Genomic DNA, 27,437 nt, shown 5'->3' on the forward strand with positions numbered 1-27,437 from the left:
ACTTTATAGGAATAAAAATGGTGTAAAGAGGATGCACAAACATCCAAATGTAGATACAAGTATAAAAACATCATATATTTTTGAAAGGAGGCATATAGTTCAATAGCGACTTGTCTGATTGGTATTATTGCTCGTTAATATTTATGCCTAAGATATTTCTATATACATATATATCTTTACTCTTTATACTTCTTGGTATTATTAGGTGTACATACAGTATATTGTTTTTTCATTGTCCCTCATTTATGAGCTTTTGTTAGCAGTATTTAGTGATGCTCTTTACAGCAGCCACAAGTATCAAAGGAAGCAATAGACTAGAGAATTGTATTGTCTTTTATGTAAGAGTATTCTAGGCATCTCTGTGATCAGTAAAGAGGTCATGAGACAGAAAAAACAAGAAAATAAATAAAAATAATGAAAATGGCCTGGATGTAATATATATATATATCGTGTAAGGAAACTTTCACTGCAATCTTGCCTCAGTAATTAGTTTAAAAATTGCAAATTTTAGCATTTTTATATAGATAGTGATATGGAAAGTAAATAAAAAAAAACAACAAAAATTGAAAATTATATTTAACAAAAAAACTTGATTCGAATATAGCGTTTCTTTCTGCCCACAGAAAATAAATGAATGTGAAGGTGAAGTAATGATTGCCTTAAATTAAAGTGATGTGTTATCAGAGAACAACCTATTCTTTAAATTAGGTTTTTATGTTCTATTTTTTAGAAAACCAAATTGATACATTTTTTATATATACCATTTTCTTTATTGAATAAAAATTTAAACTCTTGCCATTCTCACAGTGGCCATTGGGGCTATTTTAGACTCATGCTTCATGTTCTTTCAGAAAATGCACATGTACATTAGCAGCAATATACCCAACTCTGACCCTATTCCATTTTATTAATTACCTAATGAGCATGTGCAAAGGTCTTTGTGAAGGGAGGTGGAGCAGGGAAAGCGGTGACATCACTTGTGAATGGTAGATTATGTGTTATCATACATGCACAGAGGTATTAACTGTCATTGTAAACCTGTCTGTAATGATATTGTAAATTCTGAAAAGAGCAGGATCCTTGAGGTGTCCTCCAGAGCGAAACATGGTCTTTGCAGCCGTGTTCCGTTCTGGCTAGTAAAGAGGCGTTCTAAGCAGAGGAGACCCTTATTTTACATGTACATGTTCTAATAAAGCATAGGAAAAATGAAAATCCATGTAAATGTCTTACTATAGAGGAAAGACCCATTACAAACAATGCTCTCACAACTAACACTTCCCACTGAAACTCTGTAATTTTACTGGATACAACAAATTTGCACGTCTGCAGAATTATTGAGAGATAAGCTCGGGTCAGAAGTTATGGCTTATTATCAATCACAAATTCCTACTCATTTATTCATCCCACTGTATATTTTATCAAAGTAGACAAAGGTTAATGAGCCAATTTTCATTGTCTTATCTTTTGTAATTCAGTTCCAAACGCCAGATGGGTTTTAATGCTAATTCTGACCTGTTTGGTACATAAACTGTTAAAGAAAATTTGAGAATCCAAAAATAAACCTGGATTAGCATAGAAGTGATTTGTTAATAGCAGATGATTGCTGATACCAGTCATTCTCATAGCAGATTACACCGTATTTGTCAAAGATTGTGTGGGCGGCACTTACAGGAAGGAACCAACATCGGGCTCGTCACATAGTACTTACATCTGCCTGTGGTCCTTTACCGCCACCGGGACATTCGAAGGTGACAAACTCATGACATCGTTTGTGCACTACAAAGCTGCAAACTGGAAAGAAAGATCAAATTAATTTTTCAGAAATAGGTAAATGCAATATAAGAATACATTGTCATTTATGTGGATTCTACTTTATTTAACCCCTTGTTAACAGCCTCTGTACATTTAGGGTGCATTCAGATGTCGGTCTGAGATCGGTCCGCAACGTACGGACTGGGTGCGCGTCTCCCGAGAGTTTCACAGGAATATATGAAGCTGTCACAGTTGGGTCGGGAGATCTGCGGCCAGTCCATGCACTGCGGTCCGATCTCGGACCAATTGGATCTAAGTGCGCCTTTACAACGTTGGCACTACGTAGTTATCACCAAGCACTGTTTGGCTTGATATGGGTTCAGAAGTTGATCCCCTCACAATTCTCAGCAGGTGTCAACTTAATGTTGCATCTAACACTTAGCTGCAGCTGCCACCCATGATCAGATATTGCTCCAGTCCTGGTCACACAAGCTCCTAGATGGCGAGGTCAATAATAATCCTATTATTATCTAAGAGCAATGGCAGCAGGTAAATGCAGGGTGCATTTGGGGTTCCACTTCCTGTGGAGGCTGAGGGTGTAATTAATGCCCCCACATCTGTTCTTTTATACTCTTTGTTTCCTTTAGTTTTACAATGACAGATAAAATCCACTGCAATACTGAAGTAATCCAGTGTATTGTATTCGCAATTAAAGGGGTAGAGAGACCTCAGGCTGCAAGTCTGCATTCATTCTCTGGGACTGCAGACTTGTGATTCTTCACACTGCATGCTGTAAGGATTTTCTGGTGCCGGTGTCGGGAACATAAGGGACGTGACCGCAGGTATGTGATTTGCAGACATGAGGTCATATGCCGACTAGACGTGTGCAGCCTCAGTCAATACAAGTGTATTAAGTGAGGCCAGACAAATCTAGTCAGAATGGCATACTTGTGATCACATGGCCTCCCACTCCTGGCACCAGCACTGGGGAATTCTTGCATGATGCAAGTCTGCAGTCACATAGAGTGTCTGCAGACTTGTAGCCTAAGGTCGTACAACCCCTTTAAGTAGTTCTCTATGTGAACTAAAAAAAAAAAATAGCAGTTAGATAATCTATTACAAATATAAAAAGAGAGAAAAAGAGAAAAAAGTCATTATTATTATGTCAAAAAATATATATAAAAATATTTGAAAACATTAAAATTAAAAATGTATGTCTCACAGATTATGGCAACACAAAAATAAGTGTTGTTTTTTTCTCCTGCAAAAAAGGTAAATGTAACAAATCATAAAAAGCAAACTAATTATATATATATATATATATATATATATATATATATATACATATGCAGTACAGACCAAAAGTTAACACATGTGGAATTATATACTTAACAAAAAAGTGTGAAACAACTGAAAATATGTCTTATATTCTAGATTCTTCAAAGTAGCCTCCTTTTGCTTTGATGACTGCTTTGCACACTCTTGGCATTCTCTTGTTGAGCTTCAAGAGGTAGTCACCGGAAATGGTTTTCACTTCACAGGTGTGCCCTGTCAGGTTTAATAAGTGGGATTTCTTGCCTTATAAATGGGGTTGGGACCATGAGCGTACCCAGGATAAAAACTGCTCCATACAGAATTCTGGCCCCCATATAACGCTCCATGCAGGATACTGGCCCCCATATAACGCTCCATACACAATACTGGCCCCCATATAACGCTCCATGCAGGCTGTTCCCCACACATAATGCCTCATGCAGGCTGTTCCCCCCACATAATGCTCCACGCAGGCTGTTCCCCCCACATAATGCCCTACGCAGGCTGTTCCCCCCATATAATGCCCCATGCAGGCTGTTCCCCTCATATAATGCTCCATGTAGGATGTCACCCCCCCTTATAATGCCCCATGCAAGATGACACCCCCCTTCCTTATAATGCCCCATACTGGATGTCACACATCCCCCCTCCCTTATAATGCCCCATGCAGGATGTCACACACCCCCTCCCTTATAATGCCCCATGCAGGATGTCACACACCCCCCCTCCCTTATAATGCCCCATGCAGGATGTCACACACTCCCCCTCCCTTATAATGCCCCATGCAGGATGTCACTTCCCCCCATTATAATGCCCCATGCAGGATGTCACCCCCCTTATAATGCTCCATACAGGATGTCATACACCCCCCCTCCCTTATAATGCCTCATGCAGTATATCACCCCCCTGTTATAATGCCCCATGCAGGATGTCACCCCCCCATATAATGCCCCATGCAGGATGTCACCCCTCCCCCCATATAATGCCCCATGCAGGATGTCACCCCCCCATATAATGCCCCATGCAGGATGTCACCCCCCATATAATGCCCCATGCAGGATGTCACACATACCCGCATATAATGCCCCATGCAGGATGTCACACACCTCCCCTCCCATATAATGCCCCATGCAGGATGTCACACACCCCCCCCTCCCTTATAATGCTCCATGGAGGATGTCACACACACCCACCTCATCCCCCTCCCTTATACTTCCACAGGCCTCCATACAATAAAAAAAAAAAATCAAATACTCACCTCACGTCTCACCTGCTGACGCTGCTCTGGACTCCAGTGTCGCCAGCCTAATCCCGCTCTGCGCTGTGACTGCTCAGGACAGAGCACGGTGTAAAGACGTCACCGCGCCCTCTGACCTGAGACGTCACAGTGCCGCAGCCGCGGAGGTTGCAGGAGCTGCTGCGGAGGCACGGGGAGGGGTAAGTTTTGTGCCAGCTGCTGGGGCCCTGAGCAAGTGGGGGGGAGAGGGCGCTGACACCGCTCTCCTCCGCTCACGGGTCCCATAGCACGCGGGGTGCCCGACGGTGAGGTCCCCCTCTGCCTGCTGAGGGCCCCGGCGTCAGCACCAGGGCAAATGCGCGGCGTGCGTCGCTGCTTCTAGGGGGGGAGGTGCCTCCACCTGCCCCACGGTGGGTACGCCCATGGTTGGGACCATCAGTTGTGTTGTGCAGAAGTCAGGTGGATACACAGCTGATAGTCCTACTGAATAAACTGTTAGAATTTGTATTATGGCAAGAAAAGAGCAGCTAAGTAAAGAAAAACTAGTGGCCATCATTACTTTAAGAAATGAAGGTCAGTCAGTCTGAAAAATTGGGCAAACTTTGAAAGTGTCCCCAAGTGCAGTTGCAAAAACCATCAAGCTCTACAAAGAAACTGGCTCACATGAGGACCGCCCCAGGAAAGGAAGACCAAGAGTCACCTCTGCTTCTGAGGATAAGTTTATCTGAGTCACCAGAATCAGAAATCGCAGGTTAACAGCAGCTTAGATTAGAGACCAGGTCAATGCCACACAGAGTTCTAGCAGCAGACACATCTCTACAACAACTGTTAAGAGGAGACTTTGTGCAGCAGGCCTTCATGGTAAAATAGCTGCTAGGAAACCACTGCTAAGGACAGGCAACAAGCAGAAGAGACTTGTTTGGGCTAAAGAACACAAGGAATGGACATTAGACCAGTGGAAATCTGTGTTTTGGTCTGATGAGTCCAAATTTGAGATCTTTGGTTCCAACCACCGTGTCTTTGTGTTACGCAGAAAAGGTAAACGGATGGACTCTACATGCCTGGTTCCCACCGTGAAGCATGGAGGAGGAGGTGTGATGGTGTGGGGGTGCTTTGCTGGTCACACTGTTGGGGATTTATTCAAAATTGAAGGCATACTGAACCAGCATGGCTACCACAGCATCTTGCAGCGGCATGCTATTCCATCCGGTTTGCGTTTAGTTGGACCATCATTTATTTTTCAACAGGACAATGACCCCAAACACACCTCCAGGCTGTGTAAGGACTATTTGACCAAGAAGGAGAGTGATGGGTTGCTACGCCAGATGACCTGGCCTCCACAGTCACCAGACCTGAACCCAATCGAGATTGTTTGGGGTGAGCTGGACCGCAGAGTGAAGGCAAAAGGGCCAACAAGTGCTAAGCATCTCTGGGAACTCCTTCAAGATTGTTGGAAGACCATTTCCGGTGACTACCTTTTTAAGCTCATCAAGAGAATGGCAAGAGTGTGCAAAGCAGTCATCAAAGGAAAAGGTGGCTACTTTGAAGAACCTAGAATATAAGACATATTTTCAGTTGTTTCACACTTTTTTGTTAAGTATATAATTCCACATGTGTTAATTCATAGTTTTGATGCCTTCAGAGTGAATGTACAATTTTCAAAGTCAGGAAAATACAGAAAAATCTTTAAATGAGAAGGTGTGTCCAAACTTTTGGTCTGTACTGTATATATATATATATATACATATACATATATATATATATATTCATTCAGTATTGTAATTGTACTGACCCATAAAATAAAATGGTCACTTTTACAGCATAGTGAATGTTGTAAAAACAAAAACCTTCCAAAAACATTCATGAACATTTTTCAATAAATGATATAGTTACATTAAAAATGTAACTTATCCTCAATGAAAAACAAGGTCCTCACACAACTAAGTCATTGGAGAAATGTGAAGGTTATGGCTCTCAGAATGCGGTGATACACGAGTGAAAAAAATCATCTTTTCATCGATGCAAAAATAGATTTATCTTCAATGGGCTAAAAAAAACATTTAGTTTTGTAACAGACTAGTTTTACATTTCTCTTTAAGGTTAGTTTACACACTGAAGCCCGGATTAATTAAGATTGGAGTTTCATATGCCAGCCTTAACAAGGGGCATGCAGGAATAAGATGCACTAAATTAATTAAGATTAAATCAAAATTGCTCAGTTGTATAGGTAAGGATTAATTAATATTTGAAATCCAATCACCAAATGCCAAAATAGTCTCACATTGTTTAACTAGCATAAAGCACTAGGACGGCCGTCTATTATCTGCCATGAGGGAGTGTATCCTATTTCCTATTGTGTAAAGTCTAATGACCACAGGAACAAAGCAATATTAACATAGAGAAGAAGCTTTCCCAATATGTTTCACCCTTACAGGCTTCTTCAGGGTAATGAAGCAAATGTGAACCAAAATGACCAAATAAACTATTTATAACCTCCCCAGCAGACCGACCTCATCATTATGATTCCCAGTCTGCAGGCAATCTGAGCTTCCACAATGCTGGGCCAGAAGATTGGGTATCATAATAATGAAGTCTGTCTCATATCAGATGGGGAGGTTATAAATAGTTTGATTTGCTGTTTTGGTTTGCAATTCCCTCATTACCCTGATGAAGCCTGTAAGGGTAAAACACATTGGGGAGGCTTCTTCTCTGTTAATATTGCTTTGTTCCTGTGGTAATTAGACATTACACAATAGGATACACTCCCTCATGATAGATAATGGACGGTCGCCCTTCTGCTTTATGCTAGTTATACAATTTGAGGGTATAGGAGCTGAGATCGGAGCCGGAGGTTGCAACTACTTGCCTGCTAGTTCTTCTTTCTAGGCACATTGTTAAAAAAATAGTCCTGCTTTAATGAAGTCAGCGCATCTTATCAGCGGTGTCGGACTCCATGCTCCGCACCAGAAATGTTACTCCAATCCATATCCATATTTCTGGTGTGAAAAATTCCACCACCTGTCATTGTGGCGCCCCGAGGGTTCGGTTGCCACAGGGGTATTGCACCTCAACCTGAGGTGTGATATTCCACTCCCAGGTAAGGATGGAGTGTGGACCAGGGCTCAGTTAGCTGCATACACACACTCACCCCATTTCCGGGGGACAGTTCGACGGTGCTCCCATTTATGCAGGCACAACTGACCATGTCCCTGGCTGGAGTGGGGATGGGGGAGAGAACCCAGTGATGTAGGAGTAGAAGGGGACGGTTTCTGGAGCACAAGAAGGAGCTCATTGGGTGCAGGTCACCTGAGCTCAGACACAGAGAGGTAGATAAAAGGTGGGAGCCATCTTAAGTCAGAGAGAAAAAAGGGAAGAAGCAGAGCAGAGTGAAGGAGTAGAGAGCTGACAGGGAGTCAAGGCTCAGCCTGAGCTCAGTTCCACGAGGCAGGCCAAGAGAGAAGGCCGGGGCCAGAGAGGAGAAGAGGAGAAGGAGAAGGAAGGAAAGAGGAGAGACAGAGGAGTAGAAAGGCTCCAGAAACAAGAAGGCAGAAGGGACCGTAAGAGAGCAGAACGGACAGCAACCGTTGCAAGCCCGCGTTATATCGGGTGAAGGGTCAGGCCGTGGAAGGGTACCGGATTCCCAAGTTGGTGGAGGTAAATCATCCCTCAGCCAAGAACCGAAGGTCGTGATCATTTATTGGTGCGACCCCTTGCTACACCCGCTAGGAAGGCACCACATAGGGTCAGGGAAACTGGCACCAAGTTTTACCAGAGAAGGCCCCAGGCAGCCGGACCGAAGCGTGGTCACTGGTGGGGCACGAGAGGCCAGAGAAAGGATAGAACGGGGTCCTGTGCCACACTCCTGAGTTGCCTGGGGGTTGACCGAGCCCCTCACCTGGTGGACGCAGCACGGCTTGGGCAGTCATTGCTGACAGAAGTGACTTGGATATCAACTGTGAGTAAAAGGCCTGAACTGCACCATTGGACTCTGTGTGATTTATGCTGCAATGCACCATCACCCCCAGCATTCACCTACACTGCCCTGAGGCTACACTCTTTCCGTGGGGAGTTATCCTATCCCTATGCTGCACACCAACACCAGGCTCAGCGGTCTGCCTTGCAGCGGCGGTCATCCCTGACCGCAATCCACGGGTGGCGTAGTCGGACATTCAAAACACTGATAAATAGACTGCCACAGTTTGGTCTGACCACTCTGAGCCACGGGATCGGGTTGCCACTACTACCCCCAGCATCGCATAGAAGCCCGGTTCCGGGTGCCCCACGGCCCAGGGGGCGAGTCAGCTTTGGCGTAGTCGGCAGGATTGTGACCAACCCGCCACAAACAGGTATTGCGTGTCTAAAAAGAGACTGTTTTACTGTATTGAAAATGGCGCCCGCCCCGGCAGAACGGACGACATAATGTGCACTCCAAAAGACCACAGGAAGCCACCTCCCATCGTGGGCCAGGTCCCAGAATGGCGCCAAAGAAGGATCCCACCCCCAACAGCCATGAGTGCGGCTGCAGAGATGTCCATCAAGGTGGGGGGGCTGCCCCTGAGAGTGATTGTCAGCAGATTGCCCCGGGACCACCCCCAACAGGGACGGAAAGAGAAGAAAACCGAGGGGCAGGGTGTGGTTTGGATGAGTCTCGCCAGACCACACCCGGAGATGGAGAGCAGCACCTGCTCCAGCACCCTGGCAAGCGGCCTGCTGCAGGCCGAGGCGACCCCATACAGCCTCACGGAGCTGATTGCTCAGCTCCCCGCAGAAGACCCTGAGTTCCTGCGGACTGCGCTGGAGGAGTTGGACCGGAGGATGGTCTGGGCGCAGAGGGAAGTCATCGCCGGATGGAGGGAGGAGATGGCCCGGCGGGTCGCGACCCGGCAGCAAGAAACGCTGCCAGCACCCGGCAGTGCACCTGCCCCCGAGGACAGAGAGAGGATACCAGAGGCCGAGAACAGCGCTGCCGCGGAGGCAGGTAAGGAAGACACCCCTGCCCCGAGTCCTGACACAAAAGGCTTACCCCTGGATCCCGCCGTGGAGCCAGAAGTCCCGGGAGCCTCTGCAGCTTCCCCGCTCCCGCCGCCAGTACGTAGGCCCCAAGCCGCGAACACCACCGCTGAACCACGCCCCACATCGTGCCCCCGGACCCCAGGTGCGGTCGGAATCGGCCCGCTCCAGGCCCGGTCGCAAGGCCTGACCACCCCAGGCGCCTCCCAACCGCGTGCGCCCCCGGTCCTGAAGCCACCACCCCTTGGGACTGACCTGTACAGCCAGCTCGCCGGACCCGATGGAGAGCCGGTCCCCGTACCAGAGGGATGGGTTCACCCCAGTAAGCGGAAAAACCTGTCCGCAGAGGCCGAGGCCCCGCTTGCTCTGCTCTTGCCCCTACCACAGCCAGTCACCGTTTCTCAACTCCCGGAGGAAGAGGTCCAGATGGGATGGGACCAGACCGGGGAGGATGTGATGGGGTTTGCACAGGAGACGCGGACGGCCGCAGTTCGCAGACGAGAGATCTGTGAGCAGCTTGCAAAGGAGGAGCGGGTACAGCGCCGGAAGAGGGAGCAGCTGCAGGCCCGGAGCGCGGAGGAGAAGACGCGGACTAGTCAAAATCCCCATGCGGCACGCGATCTTAAAACAGCTGGGACCGCGGTGAAGTTCCACCAGGAGAAAGGGTGGGGGTTTATCCGGGACTCTGCCACAGCCACAGACCTCCATGTCAACAGGAGGGATGTAGAGGGTCACCTGCCAGCGGGTCACCGGAAGCGGGAGTTGTTGCCGGGAGATCGGGTAATATACACCCGACATCGAGGCCTAAAAGGGTGGTATGCCCTCAGTGTCCAGAGGGTGGAGGAGGAGCAGTACCAGGAGCATTGCTACCCGGAGGACCCGGGGTCTGAAGAGTATGGCGAGGAGGAAGAGGGTGCGCAGGGAGGACACCGCTACTAAGGAATGGCAGCGTACCAATGTACATAGTTGCCCATCAGGGTGAAGGAACTGTTGCAGAGAGTTACCCGGTATCGGGTCAGTTAAAACCGGCTGAGGACTGGGAGCAGCCAACTTATTGAACTATCCAGCCGAGGACTGGGAACGGTCAATCTTGTACATAATTGCACTTCTTACAGTGCCCCCCTACTGGTTTTATAAGAGACCACAACAACAACTGACCTCAGAACAAAAACCCTTTAGAGGTGGCTGAAGACGAGGTCCAGCAGCTGGATCAGCTACGCCCTGCAGCCACCCCAGGACCTTTGTTGAGGGTTTAGGAATGGGTCCCTCGTGTTTGTGTTCATGTGTTTGCACTTAATAGAAAGATGGACACCTGGTTGCAAAGTACACTGTGACCAGTTAACCAAAGTTTTATATGAAGAATGTTTACAAGAAAAGTGTTTTGTATGTGACAGATGTGGTTATAAAAGTGAAAAGAATTTTATAGTGTTTTATATATGTGAAGAAAGTCTTATAATAACTGCTGAAAGAGAAAATGTGGCAGTAACGTTGAGAGAGAAGAATTGCCTCCCATAAAGGGATGAGTTATGATGGTTTATAGTCTTATATGTGGATGGATTCTAAAAAAACTTGCATGTTTCTGAATGGTCTTTTGCTTTGTTCCAGCCCGAGGATGTGCTGTGGTTTACCAGGGGGGGAATGTGGCACCCTGAGGGTTCGGTTGCCACAGGGGTATTGCACCTCAACCTGAGGTGTGATATTCCACTCCCAGGTAAGGATGGAGTGTGGACCAGGGCTCAGTTAGCTGCATACACACACTCACCCCATTTCCGGGGGACAGCTCGACGGTGCTCCCATTTATGCAGGCACAACTGACCATGTCCCTGGCTGGAGTGGGGAGGGGGGAGAGAACCCAGTGATGTAGGAGCAGAAGGGGACGGTTTCTGGGGCACAGGAAGGAGCTCATTGGGTGCAGGTCACCTGAGCTCAGACACAGAGAGGTAGATAAAAGGTGGGAGCCATCTTAAGTCAGAGAGAAAAAGGGAAGAGGCAGAGCAGAGTGAAGGAGTAGAGAGCTGACAGGGAGCCGAGGCTCAGCCTGAGCTCAGCTCCACGAGGCAGGCCTAGAGAGAAGGCCGGGGCCAGAGAGGAGAAGAGGAGAAGGAGAAGGAAGGAAAGAAAGAGGAGAGACAGAGGAGTAGAAAGGCTCTAGAAACAAGAAGGCAGAAGGGACCCTAAGAGAGCAGATAGGACAGCAACCGTTGCAATCCCGCGTTATATCGGGTGAAGGGTCAGGCCGTGGAAGGGTACCGGATTCCCAAGTTGGTGGAGGTAAATCATCCCTCAGCCAAGAACCGGAGGTCGTGATCATTTATTGGTGCGACCCCTTGCTACACCCGCTAGGAAGGCACCACATAGGGTCAGGGAAACTGGCGCCAAGTTTAACCAGAGAAGGCCCGAGGCAGACGGACAGAAGCGTGGTCACTGGTGGGCACGAGAGGCCAGAGAAAGGATAGAAGGGGGTCCTGTGCCACACTCCTGAGTTGCCTGGGGGTTGACCGAGCCCCTCACCTGGTGGACGCAGCACGGCTTGGGCAGTCATTGCTGACAGAAGTGACTTGGATGTCAACTGTGAGTAAAAGGCCTGAACTGCACCATTGGACTCTGTGTGATTTATGCTGCGCCTGCACCATCACCCCCAGCATTCACCTACACTGCCCTGAGGCTACACTCTTCCCGTGGGGAGTTATCCTATCCCTATGCTGCACACCAACACCAGCCTCAGCGGTCTGCCTTGCAGCGGCGGTCATCCCTGACTGCAATCCACGGGTGGCGTAGTCGGACATTCAAAACACTGATAAATAGACTGCCACAGTTTGGTCTGACCACCCTGAGCCACGGGATCGGGTAGCCACTACTACCCCCAGCATCGCATAGAAGCCCGGTTCCGGGTGCCCCACAGCCCAGGGGCCAGTCATCATGATATTTGACGGGTTGACATACCCACACTCCTCCCCGCCATGGCTCCTCACCAGCTCTGCCCATTTTGGTGGAGCAGCCCCAAATTGGCTTGAAAATGTCTAAAGTCGCAAAATTGTTCTGATTTGGTAACATTTGGGATACATATGACTTTGTGTTTCCTTTTTGTTTCTCATTTAGTGAGGTGATTATGAACCAAAACAGTCATTTATATTTACAGCATTCATCATGGGTGATGAATAGTGTTGAGCAAATTTGTTCGTCATTTCAAATTTGGGTTCGTGTTCGGGGTTCCGACATGTTCGCGCCAAAAAATTGTCTCCGCCCATGAACATCCCTGATTTGCCACAATGTCATATGCGTGACAACGTAGCAAATCAGGGATGTTCATGGGAGGAGCTGAATTTTTGGCGCAAACATGTCGGAACCCCGAACATGAACCCGAATTTGAAATGACGAACAAATTCGCTCAACACTAGTGATGAATACTGAAACCATTTTATAGCATGTGTCATTACAGTCACAGTGATGCCTAATGTATGCCTTGCTTTATGGCTGTTTTTCTTCTAAAGAAATCATTTTTTATAAAGGAAAACTATCTTTTTTATAATATCTATTAGGGCTCGTTCACACTACCATATTTTTAGTCCAAGTGCTGTCCATGAATAAAACGGACAGCACTCAGACCAATGTTATTCAATGGAGCAGTGCAGACAGGTGCATCATTGGTGCAACCTGTGCAGCCGTACAGGGGCCCTGAGATAAGGGGGGTACCAGCACCTCCAAAAGATTTGGAATTGTGCATTACAATGAGCTATTGGACTGCAAGGGGCCCAAATAATGTTTTTTCACAGGGACCTCTTCTGTCTGTGTCCGCCAGTGAATGCAGATGAGCGATTTTTTTCACTGACCAAACCTGAGTGTGAAAAAATCACAGCATGCACTAGTTTCGGATGAGATTCAGTTATTTGACAAGGACGTGCAAAAAAAAAAAAAAACAGATACCACATGAAGCCACAATACAGCATCCAATTATGTTGGATACATTGCAATTCCGTAAGATAGGAAACTGTAAATGATTAATAACTGCTGTAAGAAAACAGATTGTATACAGACTTCACAGGGATCACAGGAGAGAAAAAAAGCATCTGAGTTTTCTGGATGAAACTCTGAATGACTTTTTTCTATGCTCGTGTGAACTTGCCCTTAGTGTAACAAGGAGACTTGAACATACAAACCTATGATCACTTAAATAATGCCATGCACTACCAATGTAGAAGAGTGAATTATCCGGCCTAGCAAGCTCTATTAGGCTTTTTTAAATGACAAACAGTGTGGGAAAGACTAAGTGCAACACGAAGGGAAGAGGGGGAAGAAGCCCAAACACTAGGGAAAGGGGGAGTGGAGACCCCTAGGCAGATCTTATATCACCCTGCCTGACCGTCCCTATATAGGTTCCACACCTATCGCCGAGCAGGATCCTAAGCCCTGAATGTCCCTAGAGCATGGCACTAGATAGGGAGGGGGAGGGTGAGCACTGGTCAGGCCCCTCTACAAACTAAAGACAACAAGGTAGACAAACTTCGATTGAGCAGACACGAGAGGAGTAATGTGGCGCCCCTGAGGGTTCAGTCGCCACAGAGGTACTGCACATCACTCAGAGGTGTGGTGCCTCTCTTCACTCAGGTAAGGAGGGAGTGCTGCATGGAACCCCAAACACCTGCATCCAACACTACACTGCTCCAGGCCAGCTGGAGTGGCGACATGCAGAGCGCAGCTGCTGAGCCCTGTCCCTGGCTGGAGTGGGGGGAACCAAAGGTAGGGGGAACCAGTAGTGGGTGTGGATGGAGGAAGTAATTTAGGGGAGCACTCATACAGTAAAGATATAAAAAGAAGCCATTTTAGAATAGTGCAGTCCAGTCAGTGAGAGGAGAGAGTGAAGACAGTCAAGGAGCAGAGTCTCTGTCAGAGCTCTGCTCCCCAAGCAGGGCCTAGCCTCAGAGGCCCAGGAGGGGAGCAGGGAGGAAGCTCCGTTCTGAAGAAGGGATCCTAGGGGGTATGGCGAGTGCAGGCGGCACCCGTACACCCCGAATCTGCCAGGTGTCAGGAGGATCTAGGCTGCAAGAAGGGGACCGGCCCCTGGCCCAGTCGTGCAGCTTCAAGCCTCGGCTGGAAAAACCGGAGGCTTCTGACTTCTATAGCAGGAGCCAAACTCTCACTTCAATCCAAGAGTAAGGTCGAGCAGGTCTGAGCAACTCCGACGGACAGGGGGGACCTTGCAGCACCCGAATAGGATTCACAGTGAGAAGCGCAGGGCAGGAGGGAGTAAAGACCCAGCGTGAAGTCGGTCTAGGAAGGTACATATGAAAGTGGGGTTCTGCCAGGTACACCCGAGCTGCCTGAAGAAGGACTGAACCCCAGACCGGTGAACGCAGTGCGACGCGGGAGGCTTGCACCGGTACAGTGCACCTGTGGACTGTCTAAGAACTGTGAGTAAATCTTGGATGACTGCACTGAGCTGCCTCCGCTCCTTTATTTCGCCGGTGCCATTTCCCTCCCTGCACTACAACGCCCAGCGCCCCTCAATTCATCCACACTGCCCTGAGGCCCGCTCCACCTGTGGGGAGCCATTCCATCACAAGCTGCCCTACCATCTGTCTCAGAGGACTGTCGCAGCGCTGGTGATCCTCACCAGACACCACAGGCGGCGTCACGAAAAATCCCAAAAACCCCATATAGAAGTTTCCCCTTTTCACTGACCGCCCTGGGTCACGGACCGGGCCAGCCACCGTGATATCCCCCGGCAACCAGAGGCCCGGCTGCCGAGCACCCCACGGCCCTGGGGGCGAGTCAGTAACAACAACTGTCCTCCAAGGGCACGAGAGAAGAAACTAGCCGACTGCTAGTGCTCCAAGACTGCACAAAGGTTTATAGAAATATCACCGGCGATTCCCTGGATCAAACTAAGTGTTTTTAACTCCCCAGCAAGGGTGTGTCAATCAGCAACAGGAGGGAGGTCGCTGCTGGGTCCTAAAGGAAGAAGGATTAAGAAGTGTCTGCAATGCCAAGCACAGTGACCTTCTACAGCCAGATCCAGAGCAACTGTCTGTTACACCTGACACACCCGTGACACATTCTTAGGCATCCAGGTGCCATTCCACCAATGACAGTGAGCTGACATAGAGTACAGAGTGATCTCCAGTGCTCCCTTTTTCAGACTCCTCAGATGCTTTGGTTGTTATTGACCACAACAGGAGCTGTATATACACACATTGCCAACTCTTTGCAGCTGATCACATGAGTACATAGGCTGTACTCATATAATGAATGTGACATATATCTTTCATGGAAAAACAATTATCCAGTGCTCATGATACATGACATTAAAAACACCATTTAATTTACCATAAACTGTATGGAAAAGAAATGTTGCAGAGTTGTGGGTTGGAACTGAAATAAAACAGTTTAGTTTTACAACATTAACGTAAAAATTGCATGTTAACTTTATTCTGTGCATCTGTACCATTATAGAAACAAAATAATGATTTTTTTTTATGGACATAGAGCTGCGTAGCACTCCTAATGGGTAGGTGCTCAAGTGGGATTCAACTCCAAATATTACACAGATGAAGAACTTGGCACTTCTCAGCACAAACTTGAATTTTGTTATATGTTTAAAAGCTTTTTAAACTCTTACATTTTGTGTACTTGAATCTGTGATTACTTGCTCTCTCATGTGATACACTGTAAGATTACTGAATTGTATTATGTTTTTAGCAATCTCCAGCATTATTTTGTAAAATAATTAACATTTTTAAATACAGAAAAAATTGGCCATAAAATAATTTCATATTAAAAGTTCAAACTTTACATCGCTCATCTTTCCTGCTCCGTGAAAATATTGTAAATGTAACTGCAGGTTTCTTGTGTTCACTGAAAAGGATTTTTAAATTAAATTTGCCGTTCTGGATGTCTGGGAAATCTAAAAGCCACTATTATTTTTTAGCATAATTTCATTTTGGGTAACCTGTGTAACCCTAATTACATTTTCTACCTAGTACTCAAGAATGTATTTGTCACTTAAAGGTCAAAACAAATATATATTTTTTTCAACAAAAAAGGGATCTATGTACATGACAGAGCTTTGGCATATACACAGATCCATACTGCAGAGCTAAAAGTCCTGTATGTGCCCCACACATGCCATATATCTAAATATTATGGCATGTGGAGAAGGTGCTACATGTTTATTGTAAGCATCTAGATCCATGAAAGAAAAACACTCTGGGTCGTAGTTATTAAAGAAGCACTCCTCCTCCTCCCATCAGAGTTGTTATGCTCTGAATATATATATATCATATTATATAGCACTGTGTACTTACAATTGCTCATTTTACATTTCTACCCAGATAATTCTTCTCTTTTCCATTAGGTCTATGACATCACGTGATTAAAAACACAACTAGCTGAATTCTTCTACGTTCTATGTGGAAACAGGAAGTCTCTTTTTCCACGCAAAAGTCATCATTAGAACTACAATCCTACATTACTGACTAAAGGAAACAAAAAAGAAAGATAAAAGCAATGAGGGCGGAAGAAGCTGGGTCAGAAGTTGAAGAGGAGGTGAAGCTGGACTGCCAGGGACTTTTGAGCGATATAGGATTGTAGTAATGATGACTCATGCAGGGTGTAGTATCGGCATCTCTTCCTCCTGCTGGGCAGAGACGCCGTCCCCCTCACCGCTACGGTCCAGGTCCGGCGTCCTCCCGCTCCCTTGCTGCTGTGGCGCTCACGGCGCGCAACTTCCTGGGCCCTGTGCTTAGGGCGCGCGTGCTCCCTCCCTCTTAATGGGGCCGCATGCGCCATCCAATAGAATCCCCGGCCAATGGCCGGAGGACTGCTCCTATATTAGGCACCTCCTCCAATATGGAGGTGCCTGTGCAATGGTTGTTGTTCCATGTGCTAACACTTGCTTCAGCCCTCAGGTCCCACTGCCTGTCAGTCCTGCCCGCCAGTCTGCCTGTCGGTCCTGCCGCCAGTCTGCCTGCCAATTACCTGCTGTGCTCACCAGCCTGCTTACCTGGTAGCACCTGCCTGTTACCTGTTGTGCCCACCAGCCTGCTTACCTGGTAGCACCTGCCTGTCACCTGTTGTGCCCACCGGCCTGCTTACCTGGAGCACCTGCCTGTTACCTATTGTGCCCACCAGCCTCCTTACCTGGAAGCACCTGACTGTTACCTATTGTGCCCACCAGCCTGCTTACCTGGAAGCACCTGCCTGTTACCTGTTGTGCCCGCCAGCCTGTTTACCTGGAAGCACCTGCCTGTTACCTGTTGTGCCCACCAGCCTGCTTACCTAGAGTACCTGCCTGTTACCTCTTGTGCCTGCCAACCTGCATCCCCGGAGCACCCATCTGGCTATCTGCCGAACCAGCCTGCTTATCTACCCGGTCCACCCGTCAGCCTTCCAGCCATGCTCATCCGCTGTACCGGTCAGTTCCTGCCATCTGACCCGTGGGAGTCACCTGCTCTCACACAAAGTTGGTCCCAGAGTGGCACCTGGTCCCCCTGCTCGGTCCCTCCCTGGTTCACGGAGTCGATTGAGCCGCCGTGCGACTTTGGTCAGGCCGAGTAGGTACTTAGTCACGCCCCTCTGGCCCCTCCTTGCACCGAAGCACAGAGGTTCCACCACCCGGACCCATAACACAGGGAAAAAGAGACTTCCTGTTTCACCATAGAGCTTAGAAGGATTCAGCTAGTCAGTTTTTAATCACGTGATGAAAAAAAGAAGAATTAACTAGGTAGAAGGGCAAAATGAGCAATTGTGTTGATGATTGCAATATATTAAGAGGATAAGAACTTTGATGGGAGGAGGAGTGCTTCATTATGCATTTTACACCCAAAAAATTAATGTTAAAAAGTTTTAATTTCTGTGCACAATGTGTCATTCTTGAAAATGAGGTGGAGTTTAGCAAAAGAAACAACATTTGGTGTGGACCACCAAAAGTGGCATAAATTATAGCAGAAATATAATCCTGTTTACGACTACATATTCTGACATTAGCAAATGGGCAGCCAAAAGATGAGCCAAAGTACTGAATTTGGCACATGTTACTCTCGTAGAATCTAGATCAAGACTGGCGCATTGATGAATTCCATCCTGCATCATAGTTTCCATCCAACACACAAGTACTGTACATGCCGTCAGGTCCTTAACATAATGGACACCAGCCGTAGAGCCTTCCCAACAGGATCCTCATGACTTCTTGAAGCACCCTGTCTGATGAAGAGTTTATTGATCCAACACTTTGCATTTAATGAATAAGTTACAAAAGCTGTGTTCTAGTTGGGTCTGGAATATTTCAATAAATGTATAGTTGAGGCAAACCTCTAGGACTTTGGAGTGCTCTTCTGCTTTTCTCTACATAGGTAGTTTAAACTAAAACACCTGTTGGTAGCTGATGGATGAACTAATCCCTTGTTTACATTTGGATCATTTATACCCCTTTAGGGCAGCAGTTGGACAGGTGAAGGTGCTGATCCGGTGGCTAGATCACATTTCATGTAGTGATCTGTTGTGATCTGGAGTGAAATGCTGAAAAATCATGACAGTGAGGAACGAATGTATTCTAGTGGAATTGAATTTAACTTATTTTACAAAAATCAGCAATTGCCAAAATGCAATTTGCCTTCGAGTGACTCAGCAAAATGGCGCCTGTTGGCCATCGAAAGGTAAAAAATATAAAATATCCATACTCACCTTACCAATCACCTTTGTGTGCCCTCGATCTCTCACTGTCATCTGTCTGGTCCTCGTTGCATCTTCTGATCTCTGTCTCTAGTGCTGAAACCCCTGGGCCTCTCACACTGAACAGGAACCTCCGACTCTGACGAGGGCCGAGACGGATCTGCACATACGCAAGCAAGGTCATGGCCCATATCATGACATCATGACATTTTGTTTGCTTGAGCCTAATTCTCCAAGGCCTCAACATAGACAGAAATGTTGGCTCATTGTTAGAGGCCAGGGAATTTTAAAGCAAGCAAGATGAGGATCAGACAGGTGACGGTGAGGAGCGGAGGGGCCGGAGAGGTGAGCAGTGAGAACAAGGATTTTTTTACATCTATATTAGTGATGAGCGAGCGTGTTCTGTTAACCCTTTTGGCGAGCATGCTCGGGTGCTCGCCGAGTATTTGCGGCGTGCTCGAATGTTATGTTTGAGTCACTGTGTGTGCATGATTTGCGACTGTTTGACAGCTTTAATACATGTGAGGAATGCCTAATACTGATAAGCGAGCATGTTCTCTTAACCCCTTATTCGAGCATGCTCGGGTGCTCGCCGAGTATTTGCGGCGTGCTCGAATGTTATGTTAGAGTCACTGTGTGTGCATGATTTGCGACTGTTTGACAGCTTTAATACATGTTAGGACACAGGCATTCCTCACAAGTATTAAAGCTGTCAAACAGTCGCAAATCATGCACACACAGTGACTCTAACATAACATTCGAGCACGCCGAAGATATTCGGAAAACACCCGAGCATGCACGTAAATTTCGAGTAACGAGCATGCTCGCTCATCACTAATTTTTATGTATTATATTTAGTATTGCTCTCATGTCTGGAGAGAACCCACAGCATAATAAGGTACATGAAATTTGCAGATTTCCTGGGATAACAATAAATTGACTTTTGCTTGATCCGCTCACCTCTACTACTGATAAATATATTGAAAATGAAAACAACACAGCTATGAACATGCATCTGATTTTCCAAGTGCTTTAACTGTCAAGGTTTAACAATGGATTTTTCTGGCAGACATCCCATGATATTTTTCTCAATCCATTGCTAGCCCTCCCCCCTCTTGCAATTTTTCCCAGCCCTCCTTAATTGGCATATCAAGCAAATAACCCATCTCTGCGGGGGATGATACGCAGTGTACAATGCCAATGTCTCACTGTTTGTACCAGCAAAAGCAGTGCAATGGGATGCTTAAATCTGCTGCCAAGTACTTTGATCTGCAAACACTTAAATACCAGTGCTTTGATATACACGTTCTATGAGGAAGGGACATCATGAGTCACACATAAGCCAATGATACTGAGAATCAATATAATGTTAACACCAGCGTGAAGGCCATGGCTTCAACACAGAAAATACACATCTTTGAACTCTGAGAAGTTCTTCTAAACTCACTGGATTGGTTTTGTATCCCTTCAACTTTAAGTGGACCAATCAGTGACTTCACATCACGTGTACTGTGCGCTGTGGGAATTCTACGGTGCGGCACTGGAAGCAGCAGGAAAATGACCTCAAGTATATGTTTTCAATATATGCGGTCACATGTAGACTAGACATATGCAGCCTTGCTCAATGAAAGTGTATTGAGTGAGGCCGGACACAGTCTAGTCGGAATGTGGCCGGAAGTTTGCAATTGAATGCTTGCGGTCACATGACCGCCCACTACTGGTGCCAACCCCTGAGAATCCTCAAAGCATGCAGACCACATGATGTGAGAATTCACAAGCCTGCAATCATATTGAGTGACTTAAGACTTGTAGCCTAAGGCTGGACAACTCCTTTAATATTCCATGCTCTGATCTCTCGATAAGCCTGTGTCTGGACTTCTGTGTATACCCAGCAAGAAATCAGAAGAGACAGAGATGTGGCGAAAAGAAGAAAGCATACCTACAGTATGATATCAATTTTCATTCAAGTTCAATGGACAAATCTGCATTCAGTGAAGACAGATCTTCACTGAGACAGGAGAAGACAGAAGGTGCTGTTAAATTTCTGTGGAGAGGGCAGGAGGAGGGAGGAGCTAGAGTCAGACATAGACATTCTGCTGGAAGTTCTCATTTCTCCATAGAACTTTATGAGCACCAACTGTTTTCTCCCACCTCTGTAATGGAAAAATCTGTATTCACTGTAGCCAGATTTTACCCCTGAATTGAGAAATTTGAGTTTGATAGCTCAGTCCAGGAGGACAAAGAAACAGATATCTCTGATGATATCTATTACAAAGTTTCTTATTTTCATGTTAAAAAAAATTAAACAAAATGAAGGTTGCTCTTTTAGAGCACTAATAGCTGCAGAACTGCTCCTCCTAATTACCAATTTGGACAATTGCGTTAATTAGAGATGGTAGTAATAGGCGCAATTTGCAATTTTTGCTTTTGGCACTCAGTTTTTGATAAAAATAAGTCGATGTCAGGTTTTAATTATCATAATATACGACACGTATATTGCATCCCTAATGATTTATGACATCATAGTGTTTAATAATGATGTGATGCTGCTAGATGTGAATGTTATTGCAAAAAGTAAAATGATTTGGCTTTTATTTTATTTCCGCTGCTTCCCTGACAATTCTTTTTTTTTATTTTAAATTCACCATAAGTTTTCATCAATATTGTCTTTTTATTCAGTGCAAAAGTTTATGGTCTTTCCAAGGGGGCAGGACTCAAAGAATAACGGTGCAGAAGAGCCTAAAGACACGCCCAGGAGGATCCTATGAGCCACGCCCCAAGCGAATATTGTGAGCAACACCCCATTAGTAAAGATCATAAAAAGTAGATCTAACTTAAAGGTCCCTTATCTCTAGAACAGTATAGTAGATTAAAAAATTGGAATACGCAGAGGAGTAACGGGAAAAAATAAGCTTGCCACTTTTGACCTGCTGAAAGCTCCTCTTTAGATCCTCATTTTTAGTTGAAACTAGATAAAAGAATAACTTTTTTTATTTTATATACATCAGTTAGGTCTATAAAACTAAATGACATTGAACAGAAAATGTTAAATGTTCCGCAGCAGATCGTAACTAAATACCGAAACAAAGGGTTTTACGTATTTTAAAGTTTGGGTTTTTTTTTGGAATCCTCTGCTTTTTTTTTCTATCCCTCCTCACTAGTCTTCGGAATAGGAGGTAAACTGTGGGGTTTGCTTGGAAAGAACATATTTAGATTCCTTGTCTCCATGGAAACCAATGGCAGATTCCAAAAGTGGCATTAGAAGACTGTCACCTTTATAGAAACTGGATCAGCGCAGAGAAAAGTGCTATATAAAGGGATTGTGAAGGAGAGGGGAACAGCAGTCGTAATCTCCTTTTTTATACAAAATGATAAAGTCATGCCAATACAATGCATCCTCAAAAAAGACTCCCTTGGCTGGAATTTTGGGAGCTTGTCCAAAAATCTGGCTTTATGAGGGTTAAATAAATGAGTGGAAAGACCAATAGCGCCAGATAAGTCAGAAGGAAGCGTCATGCAGAGGTAGATACTTTTCGATTAGTTGGTATATTCACCTTTTGTACTATTTTATTGCATTTTGGCTCATACATGAAATACTGTATAAACTCTTAATGGTGAAAAGTGGCATCTTCCTCACAATAGTCTCTGCTTCTAGGTGTCTAGTACATATGCTGAATCCAGATCTCTCCAGCAGTCTCATAAAGAATGAATGGAGCAGTGATTTGCATGCACACTACTGTACTACTCAGTTGGGGGACAAAAGTGCTCCTTTCTTTCAATTACTGGGGTCCCAATGGTTGGACCTCCTCTGATCTAGAGTTTATCACCTATCCTGTGGAGAGTTCACAGGAATACTCCATTATTATGCAGATACAGATGTCTAAGGAGTCAGTGTCACAGACTTACAAAAACTTTTTTAGAAAGTGCAATCTTTTTTATGGACCAACCGGTGGCACTAAATGACTGCTGATCAGTAAACATTCACTCATCGGCGGTCATTTAATAGCTCTTTACACAGAAATACTGCAGAAAAATTACGTATACTGAGCTATCTGTACTAGATCACACTGTGAACAAGGGCTGCTATTGTTCTCGGCAGTGCAATACTGGAAAGCTTGTAACTGTTCATAAAATACATGTGGGGGAGAGCGAGAAAGATAGAGAGCCCTACTGACCATAAGAGCTTACACTCTACATAGAGAAAGAGAGAGGGACCCAGCTGACCACAAGAGCTTACACTCTACATAGAGAAAGAGAGAGGGACCCTGCTGACCATAAGAAGTTACACTCGACAGGAAAAAGGGAGAGAAGGACCCTGCTGACCGTAAGAGCTTACACGCTACAGGAGAAAAAGAGAGGACCCCATTGACCACAAGAAGTTACACTCTACAGGAGAAAGGGAGAGAAGGACCCTGCTGACCATAAGAGCTTACACGCTGCAGGAGAAAAAGAGAAGACCCCATTGACCATAAGAAGTTACACTCTACAGGAGAAAGGGAGAGAAGGACCCTGCTGACCATAAGAGCTTACACGCTGCAGGAGAAAAAGAGAGGACCCCATTGACCACAAGAAGTTACACTCTACAGGAGAAAGGGAGAGAAGGACCCTGCTGACCATAAGAGCTTACACGTTGCAGGAGAAAAAGAGAGGACCCCATTGACCATAAGAAGTTACACTATACAGGAGAAAGAGAGAGAGAGGACCCCACTGGCTATAAGAAGTTACACTCTACAGGAGAGAGAGAGAGGACCCTACTGACCATAAGAGCTTACTCTCTAAAGGAGAAAGAGAGAGAGGACCCCACTGACTATAAGAAGTTACACTCTACAGGAAAAAGGGAGAGAAGGACCCTGCTGACCATAAGAGCTTACACACTACAGGAGAAAAAGAGAGGACCCCATTGACCATAAGAAGTTACACTCTACAGGAGAAAGGGAGAGAAGGACCCTGCTGACCATAAGAGCTTACATGCTGCAGGAGAAAAAGAGAGGACCCCATTGAACATAAGAAGTTACACTCTACAGGAGAAAGAGAGAGAGAGGACCCCAATGGCTATAGGAAGTTATACTCTACAGGAGAGAGAGCGAGGACCCTACTGACCATAAGAGCTTACTCTCTAAAGGAGAAAGAGAGAGAGGACCCCACTGACTATAAGAAGTTACACTCTACAGGAAAAAGGGAGAGAAGGACCCTGCTGACCATACGAGCTTACACTCTACAGGAAAAAGGGAGAGAACGACCTTGCTGACCATAAGAGCTTACACTACAAGAGTAAGAGAGAGAGAAGGACCCTGCTGACCATAAGAAGTTACACTCTACAGGAGTGAGAGAGAGAAGGACCCTACTGACCATAAGAGCTTACTCTCTAAAGGAGAAAGACAGAGAGGGAACTTGCTGATCATAAGAACTTACACGCTACAGGAGACAGAGAGAGAACGTCCCTGCTGACCATAAGAAGTTACACTCTACAAGAGAAAGGGAGAGAACGACCCTGCTGACCATAAGAGCTTACACTCTACAAGAGAAAGGGAGAGACAGACCCTGCTGACCATAAGAGCTTACACACTACAGGAGAAAAAGAGAGGACCCCATTGACCATAAGAAGTTACACTCTACAGGAGAAAGGGAGAGAAGGACCCTGCTGACCATAAGAGCTTACACGCTGCAGGAGAAAAAGAGAGGACCCCATTGACCATAAGAAGTTCCACTCTACAGGAGAAAGAGAGAGAGAGGACCCCAATGGCTATAAGAAGTTATACTCTACAGGAGAGGGAGAGAGGACACAACTGACCATAAGAGCTTACTCTCTAAAGGAGAAAGAGAGAGAGGACCCCACTGACTATAAGAAGTTACACTCTACAGGAAAAAGGGAGAGAACGACCTTGCTGACCATAAGAGCTTACACTGCAAGAGTAAGAGAGAGAGAAGGACCCTGCTGACCATAAGAAGTTACACTCTACAGGAGTGAGAGAGAGAAGGACCCTACTGACCATAAGAGCTTACTCTCTAAAGGAGAAAGACAGAGAGGGAATTTGCTGATCATAAGAACTTAGACGCTACAGGAGACAGAGAGAGAACGACCCTGCTGACCATAAGAAGTTACACTCTACAAGAGAAAGGGAGAGAATGACCCTGCTGACCATAAGAGCTTACACTCTACAAGAGAAAGGGAGAGACAGACCCTGCTGACCATAAGAGCTTACACTCTACAAGAGAAAGGGAGAGACAGACCCTGCTGACCATAAGAAGTTACACTCTACAGGAGACATAGAGAGAAGGATCCTGCTGACCATAAGACGTTACACTCTACAGGAGACAGAGAGAGACAGACCCCGCTGACCGTAAGAAGTTACACTCTACAGGAGAGAGAAAGGACCTTACTGACCATAAGAGCTTACACTTTACAGGAGAGCGAGAGAGAGAAAGAGAGCGGACCCCACTGACCACAAGACGCTACACTTTAAAGAAGAAAGAGAGAGATGACCTAGGTGAACATAGGAGCTTACACTCTGCAGGAGAGAGAGCGAGGACCACACTGACCATAAGAGCTTACACTCTACAGGAGAGAGAGAGGTCCCTACTGACCATAAGAGCTTACATTTTACAGGAGCGAGAGTGAGAGACAGAGAGATGACCTAGCTGGACATAGGACCTTACACTCTACAAGAGAGAGAAAGAGTGGACCCTGCTGGCCATAACAGCTTACACTTTGCAGAGGAGAGAGAAAAGACCCTGCTGAAAATAAGAGCACTTACACTCTACAGAAGCGAGAGAGAGAGGACCCAACTGACCACAAGAGCTTACACTCTACAGAAAAGAGAAAGAAAGAGAGAGGACCCGCTGACTGTCAGAGCTTACACTCTACAGAAGGAAGAGAGAGAGAGAACCCTGCTGACCACGAGACCTTACACTCTATAGGAAAGAGAGAGAGAGGACTCAGCTGTCTGTAAGAGCTTACACTCTAAAGGGGAGAGAGACTTACCCACTGACTTTGGAGATAGAAAACAACTCTGCAAATTGTGCTGCACTGAGAACCTCTGGCCACAACAGTGCAAGGTATGATGATCCGCTAGATGTCATAGCAGCAGGGCATTATGGGGAGGCCTGCGCAGCATTACAAAATGACATTGTCCCCCTCTCTAATCACTTTTATTATTTTTTACCTAGCAGACCACAGTACATTTGGCGGTGGCTGTGCCCAGGATTGCAAGTTATTATCATTGACTTGAATGGGACTGAGCTGCACAGAGTTGCAGTCCCTGGTATTGCAGCTGCACAATCTTCAACACCAGGAGTAGTAAACAATGAAGAGAATGGCGGCGGACCGGTTGCTTTGGCCCCTTCAGGCAGCTGAAAGGTCGGGAGCCAGGAGTTGGACCACAACTAATCTGATATGACTAGCTGTTCCAAAGTTTCAGAAAATCCTTTGTAGGCCATGTGCCCACGTAGCGTTTTTGTAGCATTTTTGCGGCATTTTTACGGCCGCGAAAACGCCGCAAAAAATGCTCGTAAAACCGTCTGCTATGCAAAGCAATGTGAATTCGGATGTGCTGTGCACATGATGCGCTAATTTGCGTGCCGAATTCGCATTGCGTTGCAAAATGCAGCATGACCATTTCTACCATGATTACTCCACAAATTTGCGGCCATTGAGGAACATTGAAACGCAGCAAACCCGCACGTATATGTGGATTTGCTGCGTTTCAATTAAATTCAATGGCTGCGAATTTGCAGCGTAATCGCGGTGCGTGTGGTACCCGGGATGAGGAGGAGACTACAACTCTTCTTCATCCTGGCTACCACGCGGTGAAAAAAAGAAATAAAAAAGTTACAAATAAAAAAAAACCTGTATACTCACCTCTCCGGTCTCCTCTCGGTGGCAGCGATCCTCTCTCCTCGGTGTCCCGCGGTGTACTGGCAGGACCTGCGGTGACGTCATTTAGTCAGCTGATGGTCAGGTGACCGCTGACGTCAGCGGTCAGGTGATGGTCTCGTGACCATCAGCTGACTAAATGACGTCACCACAGGTCCTGCCAGTACACCGCGGGACGCCGAGGAGAGAGGATCGCCGCCGAGAGGAGACCGGAGAGGTGAGTATACAGTTTTTTTTTATTTTTAACGTTTTAATTCCCTTTTTTTTACTATAGATGCTGCATTTAAAGCATCTAAATTGGTCACACAATATAAATCCATGCCGGTTGCGTGGATTTATATTGTGTGACCAACTTGTCAAGCACTTTCCAAGTGATGCTCAAAATCGCTTGGAAAACTGCTTGAAAAAACGCATGCGAAAACGCATGAAAAAACGCTTCTGTCTGGCAGAAAAAACACATGTAAATCTGCTTGCGTTTTTTTCTGCCAGAAAGAGGCAAAAACGCTCTGCATCAAATCTGCTATGTGGGCACATAGCCTTAGTGTTGCTAGTACATTATAATGACGATTCCACGGCCCGTGTGTA

At 46.1% G+C, this 27,437-nt stretch overlaps 1 protein-coding gene across 2 annotated transcripts in view; it reads right to left on the bottom strand.

Moving 5' to 3' along the window:
- PRKCG (protein kinase C gamma) overlaps nucleotides 1-27,437 on the bottom strand; it is an 881,135-nt gene that overhangs the window by 497,118 nt on the left and 356,580 nt on the right. For both annotated transcript variants that reach the window (XM_073656297.1, XM_073656296.1), the window contains exon 3: nucleotides 1,709-1,791. In XM_073656297.1, the coding sequence (XP_073512398.1) occupies nucleotides 1,709-1,791 (83 nt within the window). The remainder of the gene's footprint in view (nucleotides 1-1,708; nucleotides 1,792-27,437) is intronic.

This window comes from Phyllobates terribilis, unplaced genomic scaffold, assembly GCF_046119375.1.
Source record: "Phyllobates terribilis strain yellow unplaced genomic scaffold, ASM4611937v1 Scaffold_12__6_contigs__length_324123572, whole genome shotgun sequence".
NCBI classification, from domain to species: Eukaryota; Metazoa; Chordata; class Amphibia; order Anura; family Dendrobatidae; genus Phyllobates; species Phyllobates terribilis.